General features: G+C 38.5%; 1 protein-coding gene and 1 long non-coding RNA gene across 9 annotated transcripts in view; one reads left to right on the top strand and one right to left on the bottom strand.

The window, feature by feature from the left end:
- Positions 1-23,689, top strand: part of LOC124265002 (mucin-22-like) — a 148,126-nt gene extending 124,437 nt beyond the window's left edge. For 4 of the 8 annotated variants that reach the window (XM_046699791.1, XM_046699790.1, XM_046699786.1 and 1 more), the window contains 4 exons: positions 5,504-5,614; positions 6,289-6,357; positions 6,560-6,641; positions 7,087-9,430. In XM_046699791.1, the coding sequence (XP_046555747.1) occupies positions 5,504-5,614; positions 6,289-6,357; positions 6,560-6,641; positions 7,087-8,554 (1,730 nt within the window). In that variant the 3' untranslated portion in view covers positions 8,555-9,430. Of the gene's footprint in view, positions 1-3,049; positions 3,365-3,629; positions 3,786-5,503; positions 5,615-6,288; positions 6,358-6,559; positions 6,642-7,086; positions 9,431-17,736; positions 18,025-19,194; positions 19,516-19,913; positions 20,220-20,859; positions 20,962-21,206; positions 21,270-21,732; positions 21,818-22,225 lie in introns of those variants that run through there. The other 4 variants (XM_046699788.1, XM_046699789.1, XM_046699785.1 and 1 more) reach the window with 3 other exon arrangements.
- LOC124265013 lies at positions 18-15,765 on the bottom strand. The gene is made up of 3 exons (XR_006895318.1): positions 15,752-15,765; positions 12,076-12,082; positions 18-212 (listed from the first exon to the last, which is right to left on the bottom strand). It is a non-coding gene; the product is annotated as an uncharacterized LOC124265013 (long non-coding RNA).
- Positions 23,690-25,636: the final 1,947 nt, after the last annotated feature.

Genomic DNA, 25,636 nt, shown 5'->3' with positions numbered 1-25,636 from the left:
AGTAAGACAGTAACAAATCTTTATGAAAGTAACCAGAAATATTTATTTACTAATAATTTCCCCATTTAAGAACTGTGAAATATTTGGTTGATTTGGTACGTGTCATGTTATTGTCTGGATTATGCGCATGTGCTACACGAAAATATAGAAACAAACCCTGTCAATGAAGGCGATGCTAGTACTTGTCTCGGTGAAGCATATATATGCTCGAGCTGGTCCCAGGTGGATTATTTCGTTGTCTTGGAACATGCACATATGCACATGCATTTCATAAGTCGAGAAGCCAAAGCAAAAAAGGTGCTCGTGTGAAAGACTCAAGGAACATGTATAACGTGGATCTCGCACGACCGACGGACTCTAGGTCGCGCTAACCATTTCAGCGATTAGACACCAGGTCCTCGTGATTAAACCCATACTTATAAACCGACAGTGACGTTACTCTATTGTTCTTAGGGGATACTTTTTCTCGTAATATCCCTAAAATCTGATACAATCTCGCTTCTTCGGGCAATTATCTTAATAACGTTCCTCTGCCCCGTGATTTTCTGAGGAATAGCCCTTGACTTTGAATTAATACTTGTTTTGAAGATTGATACGGCTTTGTCTTGCCATCACTGAATTCGATCTTAAAATATGGCGTCATTGACAATTTCCGACATGTAGTGCTGACACCCGGTTTCGAACACGTAACCCTTCGCTTACTAGCTTGGCGGTTTTATCCACAAGGCTACGAAGGATCGCTGTAAAGAATGAGATTGTTTGTCGGTATGAACCGTGTGTTCCTCCCAAGACGGGTAGTGCGGGCAGCGCACGTGCAGGGCACGGCTAGCACGTGCATTGCGAGGCGTCGGCTGCCAGTCTCATCCCAGTTGATTTCAACAGTAAATACCAAATATTGAAATTATATCTAAAGTATATCTTCGGTCGGTTTATAAGTTGGATATAACATGCAAGTGGGCATTATTGAAAAGTAAGCCCTCTTCCCTTGGGAAATGGGCTTACTTTTCAATACTGCCCGCGGGTCATGTTATATCCTACACTTAGTACTACATGTATATCAAACTGACAACATGAACAAGGAATGATATGGATAATGTCAGTGTATGATTCATTTTACCTACACGTATGAGTCAATATTTAAACCCAGTAGTCTTTTATGCATTGTGTTACTGTTTCCGTAACTTATGATCACTAGCTCTTTACCATATTGCGGACCATGGTATACTGCGTTTTCTATCAAGGTTTTCATTGTCACGTTAGGTGTTTGTCATTCTCACACATTTGATCTCGACGTGCATGTCATCTAACCTCATTCTCAGCACCCATGTTATTGTAAGCTCAGCTCACAATATACTGATAATTACAGGACGCTATCAGGCTTGAATATTATTGACCAGTTATGAATATCGACTTTTGTATGGTGTCACAGCCGTGTTAGGCAACTAGATTTTCCACCTCCTACTTCTTGTGGATGCAGATTCGGTGAAGGTAAATGCAACAAAAAATACATAAATTATAGTAACCATGGAGACGCATTACAGGCCATGCTTTCTATAATTATTTTACCTTTTTCAGAAAGTTCATTCTATCGTTTCTTACGATACGAAATGCATGGTCCTGGACGTATAATGCACGCATCAGTTACGAAAAATGCAACATTACAATTATATTGACTTCTGAACAAAAACAGCCACAATTCGACTGTTGTGACCTTGACCTGTGCCCTTGACGTGTTACATGTATTGGAGACGCAATGCTTGTTGTATCAGAAACACTCAGAGCATTGACTAAATATAGTTAAAATTGTGATGACTTCGCCATTTATATATAGCAAAAGCGGTCTTTCTAAAATTGTATGGTTACCATGGAAACAACCCAAAATGACAAGAGATCCTGAACTTTCCAAAGATACATCTAGCTATTCCTCCGGTAGACGTGTTTCAACACCGAAAAACACTGCTCTATAAGCAACCAATGCTTGTCGTAATAACGAATAGACAATACCATTTACAAAGTCATCAAAAGTAAGACATGTTATATTGGGATTGCACTTTGTCAATAAAGTATAGATTCATGTGTACCATTTGACCTCTTTCTAAATGGCATTGTGTATTCCCAGCTGTCGGCCGATGGAGCCGTGCCAATTTACACTTGTGAGAGGGGTACACAAATTCCGTGCTCTAAACTACAACCGATTAAGTGCTTGACTCTGAGAGCGTGTGTTCGAATCTGGAATGCGACTCAACCAAACACAAGTACTAGAATCTGTACTTTACTGTGAACGTGTAATCCCAATTATATCACGTGTTACGTTGTCGAAGGAACCGACTAATGGGATCGAGTGGTCAGGCTTGCTGATCTGACTGACATATGTCATCGTATCCCAATTGCGTAGATCGCTGTTCATGCTGTTTATCACTGTCTTGTCTGGTTCAGATTATTTTAAGACTGCCGCAATATAGCTGGAATATTGAGTATTGCTGAGTGCAACAAACTTGACAAACCATCAGCAATATATATTGTAAACACCAAACGCAGGATGCTGCCAACTACTAATTCGTATGCTAATTTTAAAAAAAAAAAATGTTTTTACTTCGACTATCGTTGAATTTCATGCCTACTGTAATCTAGATTTTGACCTTAGTGTTGCCAGTAGGACAGAACATCCTTATCCTGGTAACAATACAAATCAGTAACATTGACAGTAATTAATGAGCGTTGGTTCTTGGAGCTGCTAGTTAACTTCATATCAACCTGGGGCGGTGGGGTAGCCTAGTTGTTAAAGCGTTGGCTCGTCACGCCGAAGATCCGGGTTCGAATCCCCACATGGGTACATGTATTCTGGTGTTCCCCCCGCCGTGATGTAGCTGGAATATTGCTAAAAGCGACGTAAAACCAAACTCAGTCAGTCAGTCATATCAACCTTGATCAACATGAAGCCAAAGCAAAATCTAGCATGTGTGAGCAATTCGCTCAATGTGACTCATGACATATGTCTCAAATCCCAACATAAACCTTATCTTACTTGTCCTGTGTCATTGTGTTTCAGGTAGTATGAACATGTGTAGTCCAGTCACAACAACAGTAAGCGGGTCGGTGTACCTCCATTCTCCCGGCTTCCCTGACAGTGTCGGTGTGACCAGCAGCTGTGTTGTTAGGATCACAGGGCAGACTTTACAAGTAACGTTGGTGGAACAGCGGATGAAGTCAGGGATGCTTAACATCTCCGGTGACGGGAGACAACTCGGGACAAACGTGAACGTGAACCAGCACAACAGGGTATTACCTGGAACAGCTGCCGAAATAGTTATAGTCTACGATAACCATGATCAGGATGGATCAAATCTATGGATACGCGTTGCCGGTGTGTATTAATCAAACTATCTTTTGGAGTATCCCATATGATAACTGTCATTACTGTGATAACTGTTTATCTAACTAATACATTAACCAGAAATACGAACTGATGCCTTTCTAACTAGTTTACTGTAATCACTGTAATTGTTATTGTAACCGATTCTTCAGTACGTAAATGACATGACGTATAGCCCTATATCACGCTAGAATTGTCTTAAAGATAAACATATAACTTGGACCTCGAGAATCCTGCAGAAATAACTTGTTCATAGATTCAGGTCAAATGAACATAACTATCAGCGGAGAAAAATTGAATACATCAACCACGACTACGTCAACACAGCAGCCGTCACAGAGTACAACCATTCCAAGTACTTCGGACACACCAACAACTGAAACAGCGGCATTTAAACAGTCTACATCTATTGGTGAGTGTATACTGACGTTGTATGACCTTAATTATACGTTAAACGTTTTCAGCCGCTCACATGAGATATTTACCGCCATACGTGTATTAGCAGTGAGTTTCTCTTGTATGAGTATGAACATTATTGATGTGCACGATACATTAAACAATTGTGATCGAACGCTATTTCGGTATGTTTTCACTGCATAGCAACAACATTATTAAGGCTTTTGAATTAGGTTTACTTATATGTCTACATCTTTTCTTGCAGTTCTTTAATACATTTGAAAAAGGTCCGCGAAAATTAAAGATGATACATAAATAAAAACAAACAAAGCAAGCATATACATATCTATCTTCCTTGGAACTACATAAAAAATCTCAAGTTGCAGCGTCTTTTACGACCGCTACATCTACGCATGGACATACTACTAACTCGACTGTGAGTAAAGCAACACAGTGGCCTTCCAAATCAAACGATGATGGTATCAACAGACACATGTAACCATACGTATTTACACGCATTTCTTCACGGTGTGTGCACACTATATTCTTATATCGCATGTAAATACACACAGTCGCTATGTGGTATATCAGTAATTTAAAGTCGATCCTATGTCTATATTCCTTGAGAACTACATGAGTAGTACATACTTTAGTACATACCACCAGAACAGCAGAACTGTTGTAACAAACATTTTCTCCTCCATGTCCCTATCAAATAAGGTTTGGTTGCAATACATTCAGTCGTTTTCTGACAGAAATACTCACAAGACAGGCCAAAAGCTAAATGACGGCCACATGTAAGGTTTTGAGACCATGTAAGTGGGAAAACATAAACCTCTCTGATCACAAACTACATAAAGTGTGATAGTGTCACCTTTGTATCCTGCAAAGGCATATTTTGCAGACTTGTTCACTGTTGCTGCGAGGTGAATATTGTAACCACTGACTCTGCTGCCATTACCACTGCTATTAGATTCTATACTGCCCTTGTTTATACATTCTCTTCTGGCATTGCAATTACATTGCAGTGGTTTGTGTTGATTTGTAAACCTAGATACTGTTATACTACAATTATTAATTGTAAAACATTTCTGTGTTCTTTGTTGGTTCACACTACTTGCGACCAGACGAGAGTCATGTGCAGGTATTCATTGCGCACAATTTCTTATAAAAACGAACGAAAAAACAAACATAGGACTGAAAAACTAGTAGGAACGAATGCAGATAACTACTCAAAGAGATGGTATAACCAACGGTTGCTATGAAACGAAGACTTAGTAGCATTTACAATATATTCCTACCATAACAAACAATTATAAATACATGGGGTAGCAAGTTCAAATTTTGGTACAGTGATACAACGGTATGAAAATGATTTACTGACCAGTTGTGAAGGTCATATTCTAATAATTATGTGCATCCTGGTGAATTATACAAAGAAGAAGAGCATTTAAAACCTGAAATGTAAAGTCATTTTTGTTTTCCCAAATCGCATATAAACGCAAGTTTCGAAAAAATAGAATCTCATAAAAGTAAGCGTTCATGTTTATGTCTTCTATCTAAAAACTTGTCAGTATATGTCAACATATATGTTTATATGTTTATATGTTTATTGTAAACCTGTCCGAAACATATTCCAAGGAATTGTCATTCAACAGTACATTTCGTCTCAAAGGAAAAGTAATGCTTCAAATCCTGACAAGACACAATTCAGCAGCCTCTTTCTCCCAACAGATCAATCAACAATGTCAGAAACAGTGACACGTGATCCAACAACAAACACAACCACGGCGCTGACTACTCCAAAGTCAACCACGGCAGTGACCACTCCAAAGTCTTATACAGGTGAAAAGATACACAAAATATCAACAAGATAAAACCGCATGAGGAATGATCAGGAACAATTCATTTAGAGATCACAGTCAATGGACCGTGCATGCAATATTTCCTCGTAAAATCAACAATCTTAACCACTCAAGTAGTGTGCTGTGTAATGCACATTTTAGGGACAGACCAATTGATATTCTGGAAGGGGTGGGATGGGATATGTGTTAGAGACAGAATAGCGTTAAGACTTCTATTTATTTTGCGAAAGGAGGAACCAAGACACATCATTTGATGTAAGACATTACTTACACCGATAGGACTTACAACCGATACAAACAGTCAAATCATTGATATAAGGGATACACACATATATATAGATATACAAATCACTACCCTGGATTAATCTATGTCATTCATGCTGTCGAATATGAAAGAGAAATCTAGTAAGTACCGCGTGTATGAGTCGATATTGACTGATTAAGAATCACCATCAAACAGTTAAAACGTATGATACAAGAAGCTGAACGTACACCCTCTCACCGGTGGCACCCGTCAGAAACATATGCAAACATATGTTCACCTAAATGTCCCAAATGAATGAGAAAATAAACACACGAAATCTATTTATTTACTACTTTAAAACCAAATTACATTGTGCGATGTATCTAATTGTCAGTTTTATTTCTCATCAGTATTCTCTACAAATATGACTACAAAGAATGGCGAAGCATCTTTCACAACCACGTCCAGCCCTGAACCGGGTAGGTACCTCAGCATTGCACCGACATATCTTTTGTCTAATTTAACTTAATCTTCACTTAACAGAAAACAAACATGTCATGAACAGTAATGTAAGAGGTCATTACTGTTCATGAAGTAATACAAGTTGTTCAGACCTTTCCAGTCATCGAATCTTACTCTTCAACTCACTGACAATCTATCATGATGATCTTATTTTAACAGGACTGATAATATGGGTTGCTTCCGCTGTCTCTGGCTGTGTTGTCACAATCTTGATTGTCGTGATTTCAGTTGTCCTTTGCAGGTAATATTCAGATTTTTCTTTTTTATATTGTAACATGATGAGTGTTTATTAGAATTTATGTTTTCAATAAATATTGACAATTGTATTGCATAAACTATCTTCAACTATACACTTTTTAAATTTTCTGAAAATATATTCATCTTAGACTTTAATACTGTCAAATCCCGTTATCTCGACCAATCGGAATCATGTTGGAATTTCAGGTATCCGGACACTCGAGATAACGCGTCATGACCAATAAGTGAGATAATGTAATCTGTTCATAATTATAAACAAACACGATTTAATCGCAACATAGGAAATAAAAAAAGTGTTTATATAATGAGCTGGTCTTGACTAGAGAATCGGGTCCAAATATCTATACAGCAGTGATAACCGAATTCGGGATAATAAGGGTCGGCTGTATCACAAGTTAATGTCAGTTAATTGTTTTATTTTATTCAAGGAAACATGTGAAGAAGAGCCATCCTCTTGAAACTCCCGGTAAAGGTCATTTTGAAAGGCCTTTAGAACTCAGTCCCATGAATACGGAAAAGCATCACAATGGCTTGGAACAAAATGAAACCTTTCACCAGAATTTTGTGCTCGATCCAGAATTTGGAGCAAGAGTTGGACAATCCTTAAATTCAGAACTTGGACACCGAACTGAGACTTCTGGAAAAAATGAGCAGGATCAGTACGCTAAGGCGTTGCCTTTGGGTTCTACAGTAGATATGTACGACAACAGTACATTTATGGTTAATGGCAGCAGGGCTGACAACGGTCATCAAGGAATATGTGGTATGACTGAAAATGATTTATATGACGGAGGTTTTGATAATCTTCGAGAGGCAATGGTTGACAATGTAGCCTATGATAAATTCGACTTTGAAAGAGAGAAAGAATCTGTTCAGGACGATTCTGACACTTCTCATAATAATAGTGAACAGGCTTGGAAAAATAATCGTGAAATGAAAGAAAACGACCTCTACGACAGAGGGCCTCCTTGTGCTGCAAAAGGCAATCATGTTGGTGATGGACTGGAAACTAGCGAGGGAATGGTTGACAATGGGCTCTATGATAAATTCGACTCTGACAGAGAGAAAGAATCTGTGCAGGTCGAATCCGACGCTTCTGCTAACAACAGTAAACAGTCTTGGGAAGATAAGCGTGAAATGATAGAAAATGATGTCTATGACGGAGGGCCTCCTCATCTTGATGAACCCTTTGGCAGCATGGCTGACAACGACAACCCTGTTGGTGATTCGTGTGATGAAGGACTGGAAACTAGCGAGGGAATGGTTGACAATGGGCTCTATGATAAATTCGACTTTGACAGAGAGAAAGAATCTGTGCAGGTCGAATCCGACGCTTCTGCTAACAACAGTAAACAGTCTTGGGAAGATAAGCGTGAAATGATAGAAAATGATGTCTATGACGGAGGGCCTCCTCATCTTGATGAACCCTTTGGCAGCATGGCTGACAACGACAATGCTGTTGGTGATTCGTATGATGAAGGACTGGAAACTAGCGAGGGAATGGTTGACAATGGGCTCTATGATGAATTCGACTTTAACAGAGAGAAAGAAACTGTGCAGGTAGAATCCAACACTTCTCCTAACAACAGTAAACAGTCTTGGAAAGATGGTTATGAAATGATAGAAAAAGACGTCTACGACGGAGGGCCTCTTCATCTTGATGAACCCTTTGGCAGCATGGCTGACAACGACAATCCTGTTGGTGATTTGTATGGTGTAGGACTGGAAACAAACGTGGGAATGGTTGACAATGGACTCTATGATAAATTCGAGTATGACAGAGAGAAGGAATCTCTGCAGGACGAATCCGACACTTCTGTTAACAAAAGTAAACTGGCTGGGAAAAATGATTGTGATATGGTAGAAAACGATGTCTACGAAAGGGGTCCTCCTTGACGACCCCGTTGGCAGCGACAATTGTGTTGGTGATTTGTATGATGGAGGACTGGAAACTAGCGAGGGAATGGTTGACAATGGACTCTATGATAAAGCGTATGACAGGGAAGGATTCTCTGCAGGAAGAATAGGACATTTCTTCCAGCAACGTTCACGATGACGAGGATAGAGTCATGGTGTCCAATGGTCTCTACCACAATTTCATTTAGCTTTTGAAACAGGAGTTGATGTGTCCCGAGTATGTTCGCGAATATTCAACATCAAGTGATGATCATAATAATGGCATTTCATTTTGGATAGTGTAAGAAGATGAGTACGTAAATCTGAAACTTACACCAAAATAAGCTATCGTGGATTTACGTCATGTCATCGGTGGGTGCATTAATGGACTTGTCCACCAGAAGACACAAATGAAATGAAAAGACGCCGTCTAAATCTACTTTCCAGAGAATGAACATAAAGACAAATTCATTTGATCATAGTTGATAGTATAATGCCGAGCATATTTGACGTCTTCACGCAATTATCAATTGACATACATATGTATGATCATGTTTTAATGCTTTAATCCGACCCAACTTCTTTTGCAGAATACGCATCACATTATCACTCTTATTGAATATCACTGAATGAAAGGTCAATGCGTTTCTCTTGGTTCAATTATAACCTAACAAAGTTCAAGATTGTTTCAAACATCAGCTTTAATTTAATAAAAAAAATAAACCAAACTTTTTGTCATGATGGTACACAAATGCCCATTTATTTTGATTTAGTTGATATATATACCTTTGTAAATTGTATTTGAGCGGCATTAATATAAGCTTGTACCTTGATTGCCAATCCATTTATTTCACGAATAAATATGTTTAGACCAAATGCCCGTTACCTCATTTCAACGAATGTCATTCTGACTGCCTAGAGCTATTTGGTTATAATGATATTTTTGTATGTTGATTTTGGCCATTGTGACTGGTAATACATTTAACAGGATGTGTCACGAGAATACACGATGTTAACGAACGAAAGATGAATGCTCGATGTTGATGTTTTACCTGTTCTGTGTCTGCCTGTATCAATGGAATATGTATTCCTGGAATATGTATGTACACTATCACGTTGCTAATGCTGCTGCCACATATGGTGGGACACCGACATTAATGCGTATGTTTGTGTTGTATTTCTTCACTCATTCAGTTACCTATTTCTTTTTTATCCTTTAACACTGCGGGTTTAAATCACTGAGCTGATTGTGTTAAATGTATTCGCGTGTGCACATGGATGGAAATAAACCTTATTATCGCCATGAATTAAAATTTTGTAAAATTATATTTAGATAACTTGTTTGAGTGGCATTTTAGAAGTTGAGACGTACAATATATAACAAATTTATGGATAACAACTTCTTTATTTTCGTGAGTGCGAGAATGGTGATGTCGGACCACTCTATTTGATGATTGGGGTTGGCTTTGATGTGGTCAGAGATAGCTGATTTGGTGTCGGAATTAGCAACAGAGGTGCGATGTTCTTTGACTCGGGTGTTGATGGGTCGGGATGTTTCACCTATGTAGCATTGTCCACAATCACAGTCTATTTTGTAAATAACACATTTCGGGTTGTTGTTGTTGACGGTGGGTTGTTTTCTTCCGTTAGCATGGAGGAGGCTGTTGAGGCTGGAGGACGCTGAGAAGGTAGTGTCTATTCCTGCCTGTTGTTTCAGGAGTCGGCTGATTTGGTGTGATGGTTTACCAATGTAGGGAATGGATATCTTGATGGGGGCTGATTCTGGTTTAGATCTTTTGGCAGGAGGTGAAAGCGTTGCTTCGATGGTTCTGTTGACTGTTGACCAAATCAGCTATCTCTGACCACATCAAAGCCAACCCCAATCATCAAATAGAGTGGTCCGACATCACCATTCTCGCCAACAACCAAACGGACTTCACTAAACGCAAGCTCACAGAAGCCATTCACATCAAACGCCACAAGCCTACCATCAACCGTGACCAAGGATACTTCATTCCATCTGCTTATGATCCACTCCTCCACCAAGCCCAGTCTATTGTATAAACATAGCATCCATTGTATAAACATCTCATTGTAACTACATCTCTGGCTTCCATTCACTATCCTTTATGTACTTACTGGCTTCATCAGCTTACTGCTTAGCCAATCATGGCAATTATCTTGTTTCCTTTGTCTATTATGTTGTTTCATTGTTATATACAGTATATATATGCAGCTCCTACACTTCATGTATCACTCTTGCTTGACAACGGTACAAGAATCTGTATCGAAACGTCGCACTCACGAAAATAAAGAAGTTGTTATCCATAAATTTGTTATATATTATATTTAGATAGGCAAAATTCAAACGTTCGTATGTACACATTTGTATTAGGATGTATATCAGAGTATATAGAGTTTACACAGCTTATATTCTGTACGTTCTAACCAGTTACATTTAACACCAAACAAACTGCTTATTACACATGTAAACACATTGCTATTGACTTTCTTACGCCAAAGTACTCGCCTTTGTACACTGTATCTATTCTTCACACAACGTATAGCAACCGCACATTTAATTATTGCCTCATGTGCAGTTCTTACTTACTGTTCCAACAGTGGCCACTCTAACAGTCAAGCTTGCAGATAAGGAAATATGAAATTTTAATCGGCTTACTGACTTCTTTCACGAAAACGAGGAAAATGAAGGTCGATGAAAAATGCCTGAAAATGATTATTTGATAATATAGAAATATTTTCCTAATAATACCATACCAAACATAGAATTCATGCTTGGTGCTAAAGTATTGGATCCGCTGAACAGCCATATAAACTAATGATTTGTAACCTAAGTTAGATACGCAGTAACACAATATTCTGAACGAGAGGATTCTTTACTTCCTTCATGAGAATTAATCATCCCAACAGTACAATACAGCTAGCATATGAATTGCCTAATGCGCGCTCCTGTTACAGGTATAAACGCTGAGAATGACTAATATGTATTTGAGCTGCATTGTGTAGATTGCCGGAGTCGTTATCGGGGACAGGTAAAAAGCTATTCAGATCTGAAATGGGTTGTAGTTTGTGGCAACAGACAGGCCCCATATAAACAGGTCTGACTTGACAGGTCAGGAGAAGGAAAACACGACAGTCATTTACGTATTGCAGTACAATGATTTAAAACGTTCTCAAACAAACCTATAAGATGAAAGCAGCAACCCAGCTTGGATTAGCATCAAACTATGCCTTATAAAGCCATACGTTAAGATTCATGTCCATTCAAGACGTTTCAAGCTCAATCATAAGAATCACTTAACCATTGAAATTAATGCTAAATTAAACAATGGTTTTCGTCATGTTAGATCTCAATAAAACCCTTTAAATGGACATTGATAAATATGGCTGAACGTGTAGGTAAGACATATTCACGTTATCACTGATTTAATCTAATCTCGTTCTAATGAAATAATACAAAACATCACCAATTCAAAAGGTTATAAAAAACCCCATAAAACCAAGAAGCTGTACACAATGTATACAGCCGATCCTTATAAAATCAGAAAACAGTTTTGGTTGGTGTTGTGCTGTGTATCGCTCACCGTGTATTAGAACATATTCCCCGCCCCCGCTTTTTCCGGTATACATACAGGTTGACATATGCAAAAGTCTACAGTTCAAGATCTGAACATCAAAATAATTTACCTACTCAACGGTTCTAAATAGCATGTGTAAACTGGACCATAGTTTTAGGAAGTAGGGTTCCTGGTCAAGGTAAATGTATGCATATTTTGTGGTATTATAATATTTTATGATTTGTCCCTTGATGTATGAAACATTTGGAATGAAACCTTTCTTACCATAGTTGTATATGCTATTCTTGACTAAAATAATTATCGCATTTAGTGCATAGTTATGCTTTTCTTTAATCCCAAACATTACCTGGGAATTTGTAAAACTCAATTCTCCGTCTACAGTTCTGAGCTATATTTTCATTTCACGCCATATGCTTTCCACCTCGTCACACTCCCAGAAGACATGATAATTTTTTTCTTCATATTCGTTGCAAAAGGTACATTTAGAGCTATCCACATAGTTGATTTTGTAGAATTTGCATAACATAAAACTGCTCGTTTAACGCCCTCATATTTAAGAAAGTCTGTGTCAAGGGTGTATAAGGCACAAAATTCTTCCTTCGAATATAATCTACCGTTTTCATTCAATAAATCGTTCTCGAATATTATACCTTGTTTTCCCCAGCTTCTGTAAGAAATAGTCTTATTTCCAAGTTTTATGTTATCATCTAAATACATTGAGTCACAATCAGTTTTTACATGTCCTTTGTATCTTCTAACAATATTAGACCAATCTTTAAAGACTTCTATCCAAAAAGGGTTTGAAATGGCGGGAATCACTCCATTTTCGAGTTTGGAAAGTTTCAGTATGGTCCATAATATCCTAAACTAGTCTGGACATTTCCCCTATATATCTGTCTTTTACAAAACCTTTTTGATATTCATGATTACAAACGGACATATTTCCTGTTGGACTTTGGACCAGAAGGTCCGTAGTTCGAATGCCAGCACGGGACTCGGAAATTTTATGGCCGCTACATCAGTATAACCAAACATTCAAGGCAAGACGCCAGATATAAACATTCTAATAGTGATAATGGCGTTTCATTATTGGCTAACTGGGGTCAATATTTCAATAATTTTAATCCATTTATTTGTGCAGCAAAGCGCAGCACAGAAAAAAACAAAAAAAATAAGTCGCAAGCCCTTTCATTATGAAACATCCCCGGAAAAAGAGCTACAAACGTCCGGTCGATATGAAATCCCAAACGACATAACTCGTGTTACAAATGATACCAACACTTATTCGAATCTGACTCTGCATGACCTACGACAGAATACAGCAAAGTAGTGAGGAAGATAGCTACAGTGACACTGGTAGAAGTTGCACGTTATGTTACAACAGAACTGTTAAGGAATGTGAGTATTTTGACGATGATAGAAGTTACCTTAGCCTGACCCAGAAACTCTGAAGGTTTTTCCTCAAAACAAATTATGCCATTTGCCTTTGAAAGAATGTTTCGTCATCTGCTGTTAATCGAGGAAAATAGATTTGCTGACGCTGGTTGAGGAGGACCATATTTTATCACGTGTATAGATCAACATTAAATAAAGACAATATTTGTTTTTAGATGCCTTAAACGTAGCCAATCTGCAAGTGTAGTATCATGAACAGGGAGAGAAAAACACCCCCAGTTTAAAAAGTTGAAAGGCAAACGAAGATATGTATTGCGAATATACTTGGCCATTGTGTGGAATAGACTTCTTGTTAGAACGAGTTAAAATCTTATACACATATTTACGCATATTGATAGTTATCATTTGGAATAAAGATTATACTGAAATATATAACTGCAATGTTATAATTTCCTCGACGTTGTAAGAAGTGTTCAAAACACGAAAAACGGTCGTATTATGTTGATCGTAGTAACTTATTCCACTGTCCAAAGTTCTACATAAGTTGTGTGCTTTGATTGTGTTTTTTAAAAAAAACTTACTGAATGGCACATTCTGTTAGTATATACATTTTGCCTCAGATCAGAAGATGTACTATGCAATATATACAATGTCATGATATACTTCTACATTAAGATGGAACCTGAAAAGAAGCGTATTATTAGCATTAACCTTCATCATATACCGGCTTGTCAGAAAGAATATAAGCAATATTTCCTGTTCCCATACCAGTAGATGTTGCAGATAGTTAACGACAGCAGTTGCGAATATCCGTAGACCAGTTATTCTGTTTAAATAATCCATCTATAGAGTACACCTATAGGGTATGTCTGCTACAGGCTACTCAGCTTACCAAGGAAGAACATCTTCTCTTACACGTTTAAGATTATGTAAAACCGACGAACAGGGACTAACAAACTAACGACTCATTATCAAAGCAACGACCACAGCACTCATCGATACAAATCAAGCGAGACGACCGCTTTTTGACGATCGCTGACAGTGCGTCAGCTAACTGTTAGAGGAATGTCCGGCTTAGAAGTTCACCATCATCTATAGCAAACGCGAAAAACGTTTTCCAACACCACAAGATATCTATGCTGAAAGCGATCCTTGTCAGTGTTCACACGGATTTTGATGTGTTAAATTGCCTTTCGAGTTACTGTTATCTGCTAATAATAAAACTGTGAACCGTTACCACATTTACGAGCATTCGTTCTTATTTTATGATACCCTGATGTCGGGTTTGTTTGTTGTTTGTTTAACACCGAACTCAGCAGTTTTCCACCTGCATGACGGCGGTCTGTAAATGATCCAGTCTGGACTTTGCATCACGAGCATAGATCTACGCAATTGGGAAACGATGATACGTGCCAACCAGGTCGGGGGAGAGTGATCACCCGATCCTGTTAGTCGCCTCTTACGACAAGCATGGATTGCTGAATACCAATTCTAACCCGGATCTTCACGGGTACCCTGATGTCAGGAGCATAGGTCCCTGTCAAACGCAATAAACAGTTACTGTCGAGATGAGAGGGTAATGTGGTTTGTACGAGTCCAATATGTCAACCATGTAAGGTATTCATTCACCCGTGCACGGTGAATTGTGGGGCCTTAGATGGCTGGGTGACCATGCCCTTTAAATCACCACGATGGATACATAATCGCTCGTGGATCTGTATGATAATAATGCATATTTTCCATCATCATTAACTTTGTTGTAACATTAGCATATACAAATATTTAATAGCAACCATGTAGGCTGTGCTTGTAAGCGATTGTCCTCTCTCCCATTCTTTCCACGGATATAGATATCAGGCCCTTCTAGTTCAGTGTCACCAGTGAGGCTGGGCATATTGAAAACACGTTCACATGAGCAGCGGGGCGAACTACGTCCCACCCTTACAAAGCCCTTGGTGTGGAACATCAAGTAATTCAAGCTACCCTTTCACCACGTTAACTATTGTCCTTTAGCCAGTGTGATCAATTAATAACCATCAAGATTTCACACAATGTCGTTGGGAATAGCTGATAGCTTTACAGTTCAGGACAATGTTTTTTTCTACTTCCCCTTCTCACGACACGTTTTTTTCTACTTCCCCTTCTCACGACCTGTGAGATAGACTTGGCTGCATCATAGCAATGCATTCATTCACCTGGGCACCACGTGTGAGAGAGGTTAAATTGCAGTGTATTTTCACGTTAATATTTAATGTATGGTATTTATGTATGTCATATTTTACTGTCGTATTCTCATAACCTTCATTGTACAGATATTTTTCAGTGAAGGGTGGATTGGTGTTGTGTTAGTGTTCGACATGTGTTTACTCTAACATACTGATTTCCCCTGAAACACAGTGTACCTTCTCGAATCAGACAATGTGTGTTACCTGTGTAATATATCTGGGGCATTATATTCGGACTTTCATTACAAGAAGAATGGACACAAACTGACACCAGGAAGAAAGACGGTGTCACTACCATCGCATGACGTTTTTCAGGTATATGTGGAAATGTTTGAAAGTACCATGCAACAGTCATTCTGAAGCTTCTCGGACCTAGAGTACCAACTATGCAGTTTGTCCTTGTGTTTAGGGGAGTCGTATTCCTATGTATTGTGAATTTGATTTTGTCTTCAAATGGTAAGTATACGCATGAACTAATATTTGGTTTTATTGCAAAATACGGACCGAGATAGTTAAAGGATATGGAAAACAGTTCGTTAAAAATATAAAGTTTACCACAAATTCGACACCTTTGTCGTTAAAGTTAATATACAACAATGTACTTAATAAAACAAGGTGCATCCTAACTAGTGAATGCGCTCACACACACATGCACGCACGCACGAACACACTCACCTTTAAAATACACACACAATAAATTACCAGAACGTAATAGTGATTAAATAGAATGAATATAGGGCGTGCGCGACATCATGACATCATTTTGTATCGACAATTGGAAATTACTTTGGTAGCCCCCTAAGGGCGAGTTAAATGTATATGGATATTTAGGATGTTCAAACCTAACTAAAGTGTCTCAAATGCAATTTTCTGCCTATTAAAGCATGATCAGTTAGACAAACCTTGGTATAGATTTCATATTAATTTAATTGTTTCATCTCATGATAGATATATAAGTGAAAGATTTGATTTAACTTATAAGACGTACGTATGCCAAGTGAGTATTATAATATGTTCTCATTTGAAATTAACTTAACCATATACCTCTTTAACCGTCATAAACGTAATTATTCATGGAATAACAGCATTAACCTTTAACTTGCTGTTACGTTATATAAACTGGCGATTGTATTGTGAATAACACCATTTTGATACCATAAAGTTCGGAATTCGATTGTACTCATACGTAATACCTTCCTCATTCCTCATAATGTAATATAGCTTGAATCACGTGTGACCTATCAAAATGTCAAAGTAGAAGTAGGATTAATTCGAAAATTTCGCGACACTACACAATGAGCGATAATCCGTCGTTCCTCATTTTGAGCATGCAATCCTTTTAAGGGACGTCGGCTATGGCTAGGTGTGTGTGTGAGAGAGAGAGCGAGAGAGAGAGAGCGAGAGAGAGAGAGAGAGAGAGAGAGAGAGAGAGAGAGAGAGAGAGAGAGAGAGAGAGAGAGAGTGAGTAAGATGATTTTAAGGGGGGTTCACCCATTTTGTTGTCGGGAATGGGGGTGGAGGTGTCATCATTTTTGTACACGTGTTAGGGGCGGATCAGCAATTTTGTACATTTTAACATTTAAGAATTATGCTGTAAAATTATGTGAAGTGTTGTGTGTGTGTGTGTGTGTGTATGTGTGTGTAATTAATCTCTTACATGACAGACTGGGTGTGGTGGGTGCACTTACTTTTATATAAAATTTACGTGCGTGGACGTGATAGTTTGATGTGATGTGATACAGTGATACATGTTATGCTTTTGGTGAATACCACGAGCACTGGAATGGTGAAATAGAATGTAAACATTAGTAGGTAAATCTGCACACAATCTGTAGAGAGTCGTAAATCGTAATTATCACATCGTTTTCAGTTTCAACAAAATTTGTAAAGACGCCACTGTATCACTGTAATGACTGGTACGTGGCTTGATTGTCTTGTTTGACTTGTTTGCTTCTGTCTGCAGTGACAATGAGATCTAGAAGGACATGTGCACAAACGGGTGACATAACAGTAGAACTTCAGTGTTCTGTCAATGAAAGGATACATGTAGAAAAGGAGTCGTATGGGTACGGAGCCACAAACCCATGTCGATTGCAAAATAACGGATCGTGTAGAGAGGTCCTCCAGACCTCCATTCATGGCTTGGCCGTAAACTGCAATGGAGAACAGACGTGTAACGAAACGGTGTCTCCAGTTGCCTGTAACATTGCTGCAGCTGCTGCTGCCCAAGTACATTATAAGTGCATCAATGGTAAGATTCAAAATGCTTAACCCGAATTACATACATGGATTATCATTATCAGAACTGTAATCATGTTTTTGTATAAGACCCTTATTTTACCTTTATTTCAGAATTGGGAACTAGTGTTTTATTGTAAAGCTGACTTCACAGATATAACTACTGCCATCCCATTTTAAAGTCTGCTTTTGTTAACCCCGCTATTCATATAGAAAAAAGAAGAGGGAAAAAATAAGGGATCACATGAAAACACAAGTGTTCCTGTATTTGTTTCCGGGTTTCTTCACAAGCTATGCGATACAAAGCTTGTGGAGAAACTTTGGAAAAAAATAAAGGAACACTTGTGCTTTCATGTGATCCCTTATTTTCTTTCCTCTGTATATAAATATTCTATCAGCAAGCCGTTTGGCAGATTGATTAGTAATCACATACATGGACACCTACACCAGTAACTCTTGAATGCTGATCAGAATATTCTGATCTGCTATATTGTTTCTAAACGTTATCTTTGAAAGTACCCTTATTACAGTCACCCGAAAGACGTAAATATATTGTGATCATTTTTAGCTAGCCCCTCGATTTCTGTAACACGATTGTATGACCTTCAAACACACGTTACATCTTTTTTTGTCCAACGCACTCTCACTAATAACTGATCAATACTGATCAGGCCCTAATTAATGTTCAAACAATGTCAGAACTATTTATCAATGGTATCGTTGCCCCAATCCTACACCACCCGAACAACAACAACAAACATAGAAAACAATATAAAAAAATCCCAATAAGTAAACGAAAACAACAAAACAATATCAAGAAGCAAACAAACAAAGCAAAACGCAAAACATAAATCAGAACATCATCAACAAGAACACAAACAATGACCCCCAAAAAAAAACCCAACAAGAAACAAAACAAGAAAAAAACAAGAACAACAACAAACAAAAACAAAGAGAAAAAAAAGCAAAACAAAAGCAAAAAAACAAACAAAAACAACGACAACCCCAAAAACCCAACAACCCCAAACAAGCATGGGCTGTGTTGTGTTGTGCACACTGAGTCGGTCACTTAGAGGAAATCGAATTTCAAAATAGTTATGGCAACATATCGACAGGGCAAATTTCTTTAGGAAAAGGGATGCTGCATTTTCAATCACGTGTTCAGCTTATCTTATGCTTGCAGACAGTATGGACATCTGCGACTTTGACACTATCAACGCAGCAGCAAACGAGTCTGTGTACCTTCACTCCCCAGGCTACCCATACAGTGTTTGGTTGAATAAAAGCTGCGTGGTGAGGATCACTGGGAAAGGTATCCAAGTGACACTGGTCGAGCAGAGTTTGAATGGGGGAAACTTGACAATTTCAAGCAAAAGTAATAAACAGTGGTCAAATGTGAACACAGAACTATACAACAGAAAATTGACAGTACAATATTCAGAAGTTGCAATATCTTACACTGACGGAGGCAATAACAGATCAAACGTGTGGATAAGTGTACTTGGTAAGTATAATTCTATTTGACATTTACTTCTAAGCTGCATCTCTGTTGTTTTATGTCACAGATCTTTCATGTATTTATAAATACTGAGACAAACAAATAAAGGAACAAAGGAAAATTAAAGTGTTCCTTTAATATTTTTCAGTTTTCATCACCAGTTTTGAATAACGCTGTGGAATGAAATCTGAGAATAAATAAAGGAACACTGCCTAGAAGTGGTGTTCTCATATTTGTTTCCCTCAGTTTATTTCGATGACTTATTAGAAGCTGAGTATGGGCGTGGTAATACCTTTTAACCTTTAATGTTCAGTACCCGTTGTATTGGCTGTTAGGTTCAACATTTGCTTAGTGATTTGAAACTGCACTATCAGTACAAATATGAAACATTATTTCATCCCTAGGTTCAACTCCAGTGGATGTAACGTTCAACGGAGGAATGATTACTCCATCGGCGACTTCAACCTTATTTGTTCCTATGACTGAAAGATCTTCGCCTCAACATGACGTAACCAGTCAAAGGATGTCGGTAACCCAATCAGTAATGCCAACAAGCACCCTCTCTACTGAAACGCAAACACTGTCAACTGCGTCAACAAGCGCCCTCTCTACTGACACGCAAACACTGTCAACTGTGTCAACAAGCTCCCTCTCTACTGACACGCAAACACTGTCAACTGTGTCAACAAGCGCCCACTTAACTACCATGAGTAGGTACCCTTGTTAAAAAGCTCTATTCATAACCAGTTTGAGGTAATATATTTGATAAAACTTGTTGAAATGCCATTATAGTAGGCGTGGTCACGTGGACCGGGCGTCAGACCTCGGATCAGAAGGTTTGTGGTCATAAGCACGTGACATGACTAGGAAAATACTTGTTCCTCACACCACGGTATAACTTTAATTTAGAGCGTGCCTACCATCAAATTCCACCTGCTTCCTATCTTAAGTCATAACTGACTTCCCTCCAAAAGGATGCATGCTATATTATAACTGCTGAAACGCCACTTACTCACACACTGACACATGGTGATATACATTTGTTAATGACCGAAAATAAAAACAACAACCTCCATACTGTCTTGATTCTGTAAATCAACCATGAAGATGCACGACTTGTATCCGCAATTATATTATGATGATTATAAAAGAACACACGCACACTGGCACCCACTCACACACACCCACTCACACACACACACACACACACACACACACACACACAAAAGCAGACAGACAGACAAACACACACATTGTTTGAAGGTGAGTATTTTCGCAGTCATCTTGATCCAGTTCCAGATCAGCTTATGTAACGTCTTATTTTGCGTGACAGTAACTACATTGTTTTAGTTACAGATACGGTCCCAGTCACTACCACAGCCACGGTTGAGGTGACATCGAAGACAGCAGGTATTACAATGACAATTGCTCCCACCGCCACTTCTGTTGCAGGTAAATACAGTAATGCCTTTTACATGTGTATCAAAGTAACTTTTGCAAAGGTTTCAGAAATTAAGAAAAGGTTTGATACATGGGCGTATGCCAAGGCGTTTCATGCGTCAATGTGGCAATCCTTTACCATCTGAAGAGTTCTCCATGATTGACACATGCTGCTCTTATTTTGAGAAACCTAAATAATACAGACAATAATTTCCTGATATATCGTAACAATGTCTTGCCCTTTTTCATTACCACAGAAAACTTGACAGATGGAATGGCATCGAACGAAACAACGCATATTCCACGGACTCCAAATGAAGGTGGGTTTATTCCAATCTGAATCAATGAATATTGTACATGTACTAGTATTATAGTCAACCGAAGTGCTTGTAGAATGTGTAATTGAGTACAGACCTTCTATTACAAAGTACTTCTAACCTTTGTTGGAATCTATGTATTTCCTCTAAAACGAAATTTAATATATTTCACCACCAAATTTATTTAAATTTTGCAAAATAGGATTTACAATATATTCTTATTTACAATATAGGAATGTCACCAGGTCCACAAGAAAAAGGATTATGCCATAGTACTGTAGACCTTATGGAAGCATATTAGGGTCACATAGAACAAAATATTATCTCCTAATTAGGACTTAGTATCTCCTAATTAGGACTTACAATCTCCTAATTAGGACTTAATATGATACGCTTCCATACAAAACATATTATTTCGAATACTTAAATGATACAGATTTTAAACTAACATGTATTGCTCTTACAGATTTAGTTGTCGTTGTTGCTTCTATCGCTGCATGTTGTGTGGTCTCTGTCATAGTTGTCGTCGTAGTCGCAGTAGTTCTGTGCAGGTACGTTCATAATATACACCTTGAATCATGTAACAAAAATGATTATTCTTCCGGCAATTTGATGATGACACACGTCTAGGCATGATAAATATTTAGATTATCATGACCATTATTAAGCCAAATATGATGTTGAGGTGTCATCACAACATGCGTTTCCCCACCCCTCAAGCATTACTTTCAACCCCTCCAAAATTACCCCCCATCTCTTTCCAGATTACTTCCCATCCATACTGCATTATTCGTCACCCTTCCAGCATTACTCCTCATTCATCCAGCAATACTCCTCGTCCCTCCAGTATTACTCCCCACTCATTAATTACTCTCGTTACTCATTCTACATTGACATGATCACGAACATTCATTTGACTAGTTGGGACAGATTATTCATCATGTGTTATTGTGTTGCAGGTTTAAAAATGATAAAGCTATCCGTTCTGCAACTTCACCTCACAACGGTGGCATTGACAGACCTCTGGAGCTCAACTCTCACCACAATAGGCCACCTGATGGTTTACGAAAGCATGATGGCAGCCAACATTATTTCATCATAGATCCAGCATTTGTGCCTGGAAATGTGTCCTTAAATACAGACTCAACAGGCAATGAAGGAACCAGGGCCCTCCGAGTACAGGACGGGTACTCTACAGTCTTGCCACGTACCTCCAGATTAAACATGAATGAACACAACACATTTACGATCAAGCATCCGATAAGTACTCCGTCACCAGATAGCCTGACTGGTTCAAATGAAGATGAAGATGTCGAGGACACTGAATCACCTGGAACAGGCGACCTGAAAGCTGACACTGATCAACTTGAATCGATGGACAGTTTTCTGTTTGATCGTAAAAACAGTACCAAATCAACGTGTCATATGACCGAAAACGATGTATACAGTGGGGGACCACCTACTACAGAGAACCATGATGTCAGTACCGATGACGGCAACCAGGATGAAGAAAGCACGCCTGAAGATGACTTGTATCATGAAGAAGAAGATGTCAGTGGCGGTACAGTTGAAGGGATGGTTGACAATGATATGTATGAGAGTTCTGGATATGACACTAAAGTTGTAGAGCAGATTGGTGAATGTGAGGATGTTTCTATTTCAGCTACCCAAGATATCAGTACAGCAGGATCAGCCAAGGAGGAGGTTGACATGATGTCTAATGACCTCTACCACAGTTTCGTGTAAACATTGCTCGCTCATTGCAGTTGATTATGCTTCCTTTCTGTGTATGTCGATTACAATCCAGCCATTGCTGATGAGCTGGCAAACATCTTATGATGTCATATAGAGTCGTCAGACATTGCATGTAAACGTATTACAGTGGACTCTGTATAATCAGACATCTGAATTATCCGACAATCTGTGAATTCCGACATGTTTTTGAGGGTCCCGGCAGCGTTCGTCTATATTATCATCATTTAAACATTGAATTATCCGACGTCTGTACACATTCCGAATTCCGACACCATGTTCTGGTCCCACTGTCACTATTAATCTGTACAATCCGACATCTTCTCCTCATATTGGACTTAAATAGCCAATCAACCTGTCAGTGGCCAGTAGACAACTAACATCCTGTTACTGGTAATCTCTTTGGTCCCAGGACTTGCTAATTGGGAGGTAATTAGCAGTGTGACAACGCCTGTACCTTTGTTTTTACAAGCTGAGTGGCCAATGTGAGGACCTAGGTATGTTTTGTCAAGCATAGGATGAATGGGCTGAGAAAAGGGATCAATTAATTTGGTGAGATCAATTACCAATGAGTCAGTGGTGTGAACTTGAATTGTCACTGTCAGCAATAAATATATTATTGTACTGAAGATAATAAATCCAATGATATACATGTACATGTAAATACAGAATTTGTTTTTTCCCCTTTATTTACCAAGAAAATAGCTATTAAGCATTGATTTAATGATATATGATATAAGCCAGTTACAATGTATGGTACTGTTTGAAAAGTATTCAAGCAAGGAGACATAGAATTATCCGACACTCTGTATAATTCGACATTTTCCCCAGTCCCTGTGAGTGTCGGATTATACAGAGCCCACTGTATGTCTGTTTTTACATAATATGAAAATATTTGGAATCCGGGGAATCCGGGGATAGCAACACCAAAGGATATACATGTGTAATAGTCAAAACGTTTCTCACTTAAAAACTGTGTATAAATGGGTAATGAGTCATTGTTGAACATTGTGTGAAGACAGCAGTCATTCGGTAATAATATCATGGCTTATTAGGACATTTGCGTAACTCAACATTTACGATTGGTTTGGTTGTTGTTTAACGCCGCACTCAGCAATATTCCTCCTATACGAATAATATAAAAAATGCTCGAATAAATAATCGAGTCTGGACCAGAGAATCCAGGGACCAATAGCATGAGCATCGTTCTACGCAATTCGGATACGATGACATGTGTCAACCAAGTCAGCAGATCCGGACCACCCGATCCCGTTAGTCGCCTCTTACGACAAGCATGGGTTACTGAAGATCAATATTCTAATCTGGATCTTCATGGGTTCGACATTTACGAGTTTTGTAACCATCCTAATGAAACACACTCACAAGTGTATGCAAGAATATTATGCAGAACAGATATCTAAAACTGTGAGTGTAGGTTTGATTGAGTGGTCTATGTGAATGAAGTATTCTGCACTGACCAATGGACTCTCGCCCCTCGTCGTAGCGTCAAGTTGATGAGTACCTTACCCCAGTACACCTTGATGCATGTACGCTTTATTGTTCAAACAATAGTTTCATGCTTTTCCTTCATCCTTTTCGGATCTTAGTATACAAGTCTAGATATATTCGAAGTAGGGTTATTTCGTTTAGTCTTAGTTTGCCGATGTATGAAGAACTATTTCCGGACCATGACATGCGGTGTTACCAGGAAGCTCTGGGATGAGTGCCTGCGTCTAAGAAATGAAGGGATTCTATAACGCCCATACAATGTATTATAACACGAATGTGCGTAAATGAAGGTTAGCGTGAATATCAAGCTCTCAGTTTATGCAGACTTCAACAAAAGAACTCATTGATTTCGTACGAATCTACACACACATATATATGTGACGACAATGCTGGAATATTACGCACTCTGTTCACGAACATGAACATGTCCTCTTACTTAATGTAGTTATCGTATTCTCTCACCAAATGCAAATATATGTATGTGATCTTGTTACCTGAGATCTTGTTATCTTGTAATAAACATTTCTTTTCCCCAAGTACATTATTGAGTTCTGTGCAACAGGAAGACGTCATATGTAGAATATCAGAACACCTTTCATGGAAGCTGATGCATATGTTAAATACACCGTGCATTTTTCACAGATAGTGGATTGCAAACAATGAAAGAATTGCAAACCAAAGCCTCAATGTACATATTATATGCTCTACAACGCCATATGTATTTGTAGATGTAATTCAAGCTTCAGCTGATAATTAGTGTGTTAAACAATGGCGACACAGCTATTGAACCCATCAACCCTTCCTTTAGTGCAATCGGGATTACTAACTAAGCTGCCCATGCATCTCAACTGCTTTTCTCTTATCCAGGTTGTCACTATAAGTGAATCATGGCTTCTTGATAAAGTGCAAGCTTGACCTGTGGAGTCCGACTCCACTGGGAGAATCTCCATTATTCATTGAGTAAGCCAACCAGCAATTTGTGATCCATGTTGAGTATAATAACTTCTTTGCTTTTTTCTGTTAACAATCTAAATGCATTCCAACGTTCAATTATTATCCGTACTTAAATTGTGTGCTAAGCTGTAAACAAAGATCATCGTGATTCACAT

This window comes from Haliotis rubra, unplaced genomic scaffold, assembly GCF_003918875.1.
Source record: "Haliotis rubra isolate DU_JTF1 unplaced genomic scaffold, ASM391887v1 Scf956, whole genome shotgun sequence".
Classification (NCBI taxonomy): domain Eukaryota; kingdom Metazoa; phylum Mollusca; class Gastropoda; order Lepetellida; family Haliotidae; genus Haliotis; species Haliotis rubra.
This window is presented reverse-complemented; position numbering and strand designations above follow the sequence as displayed.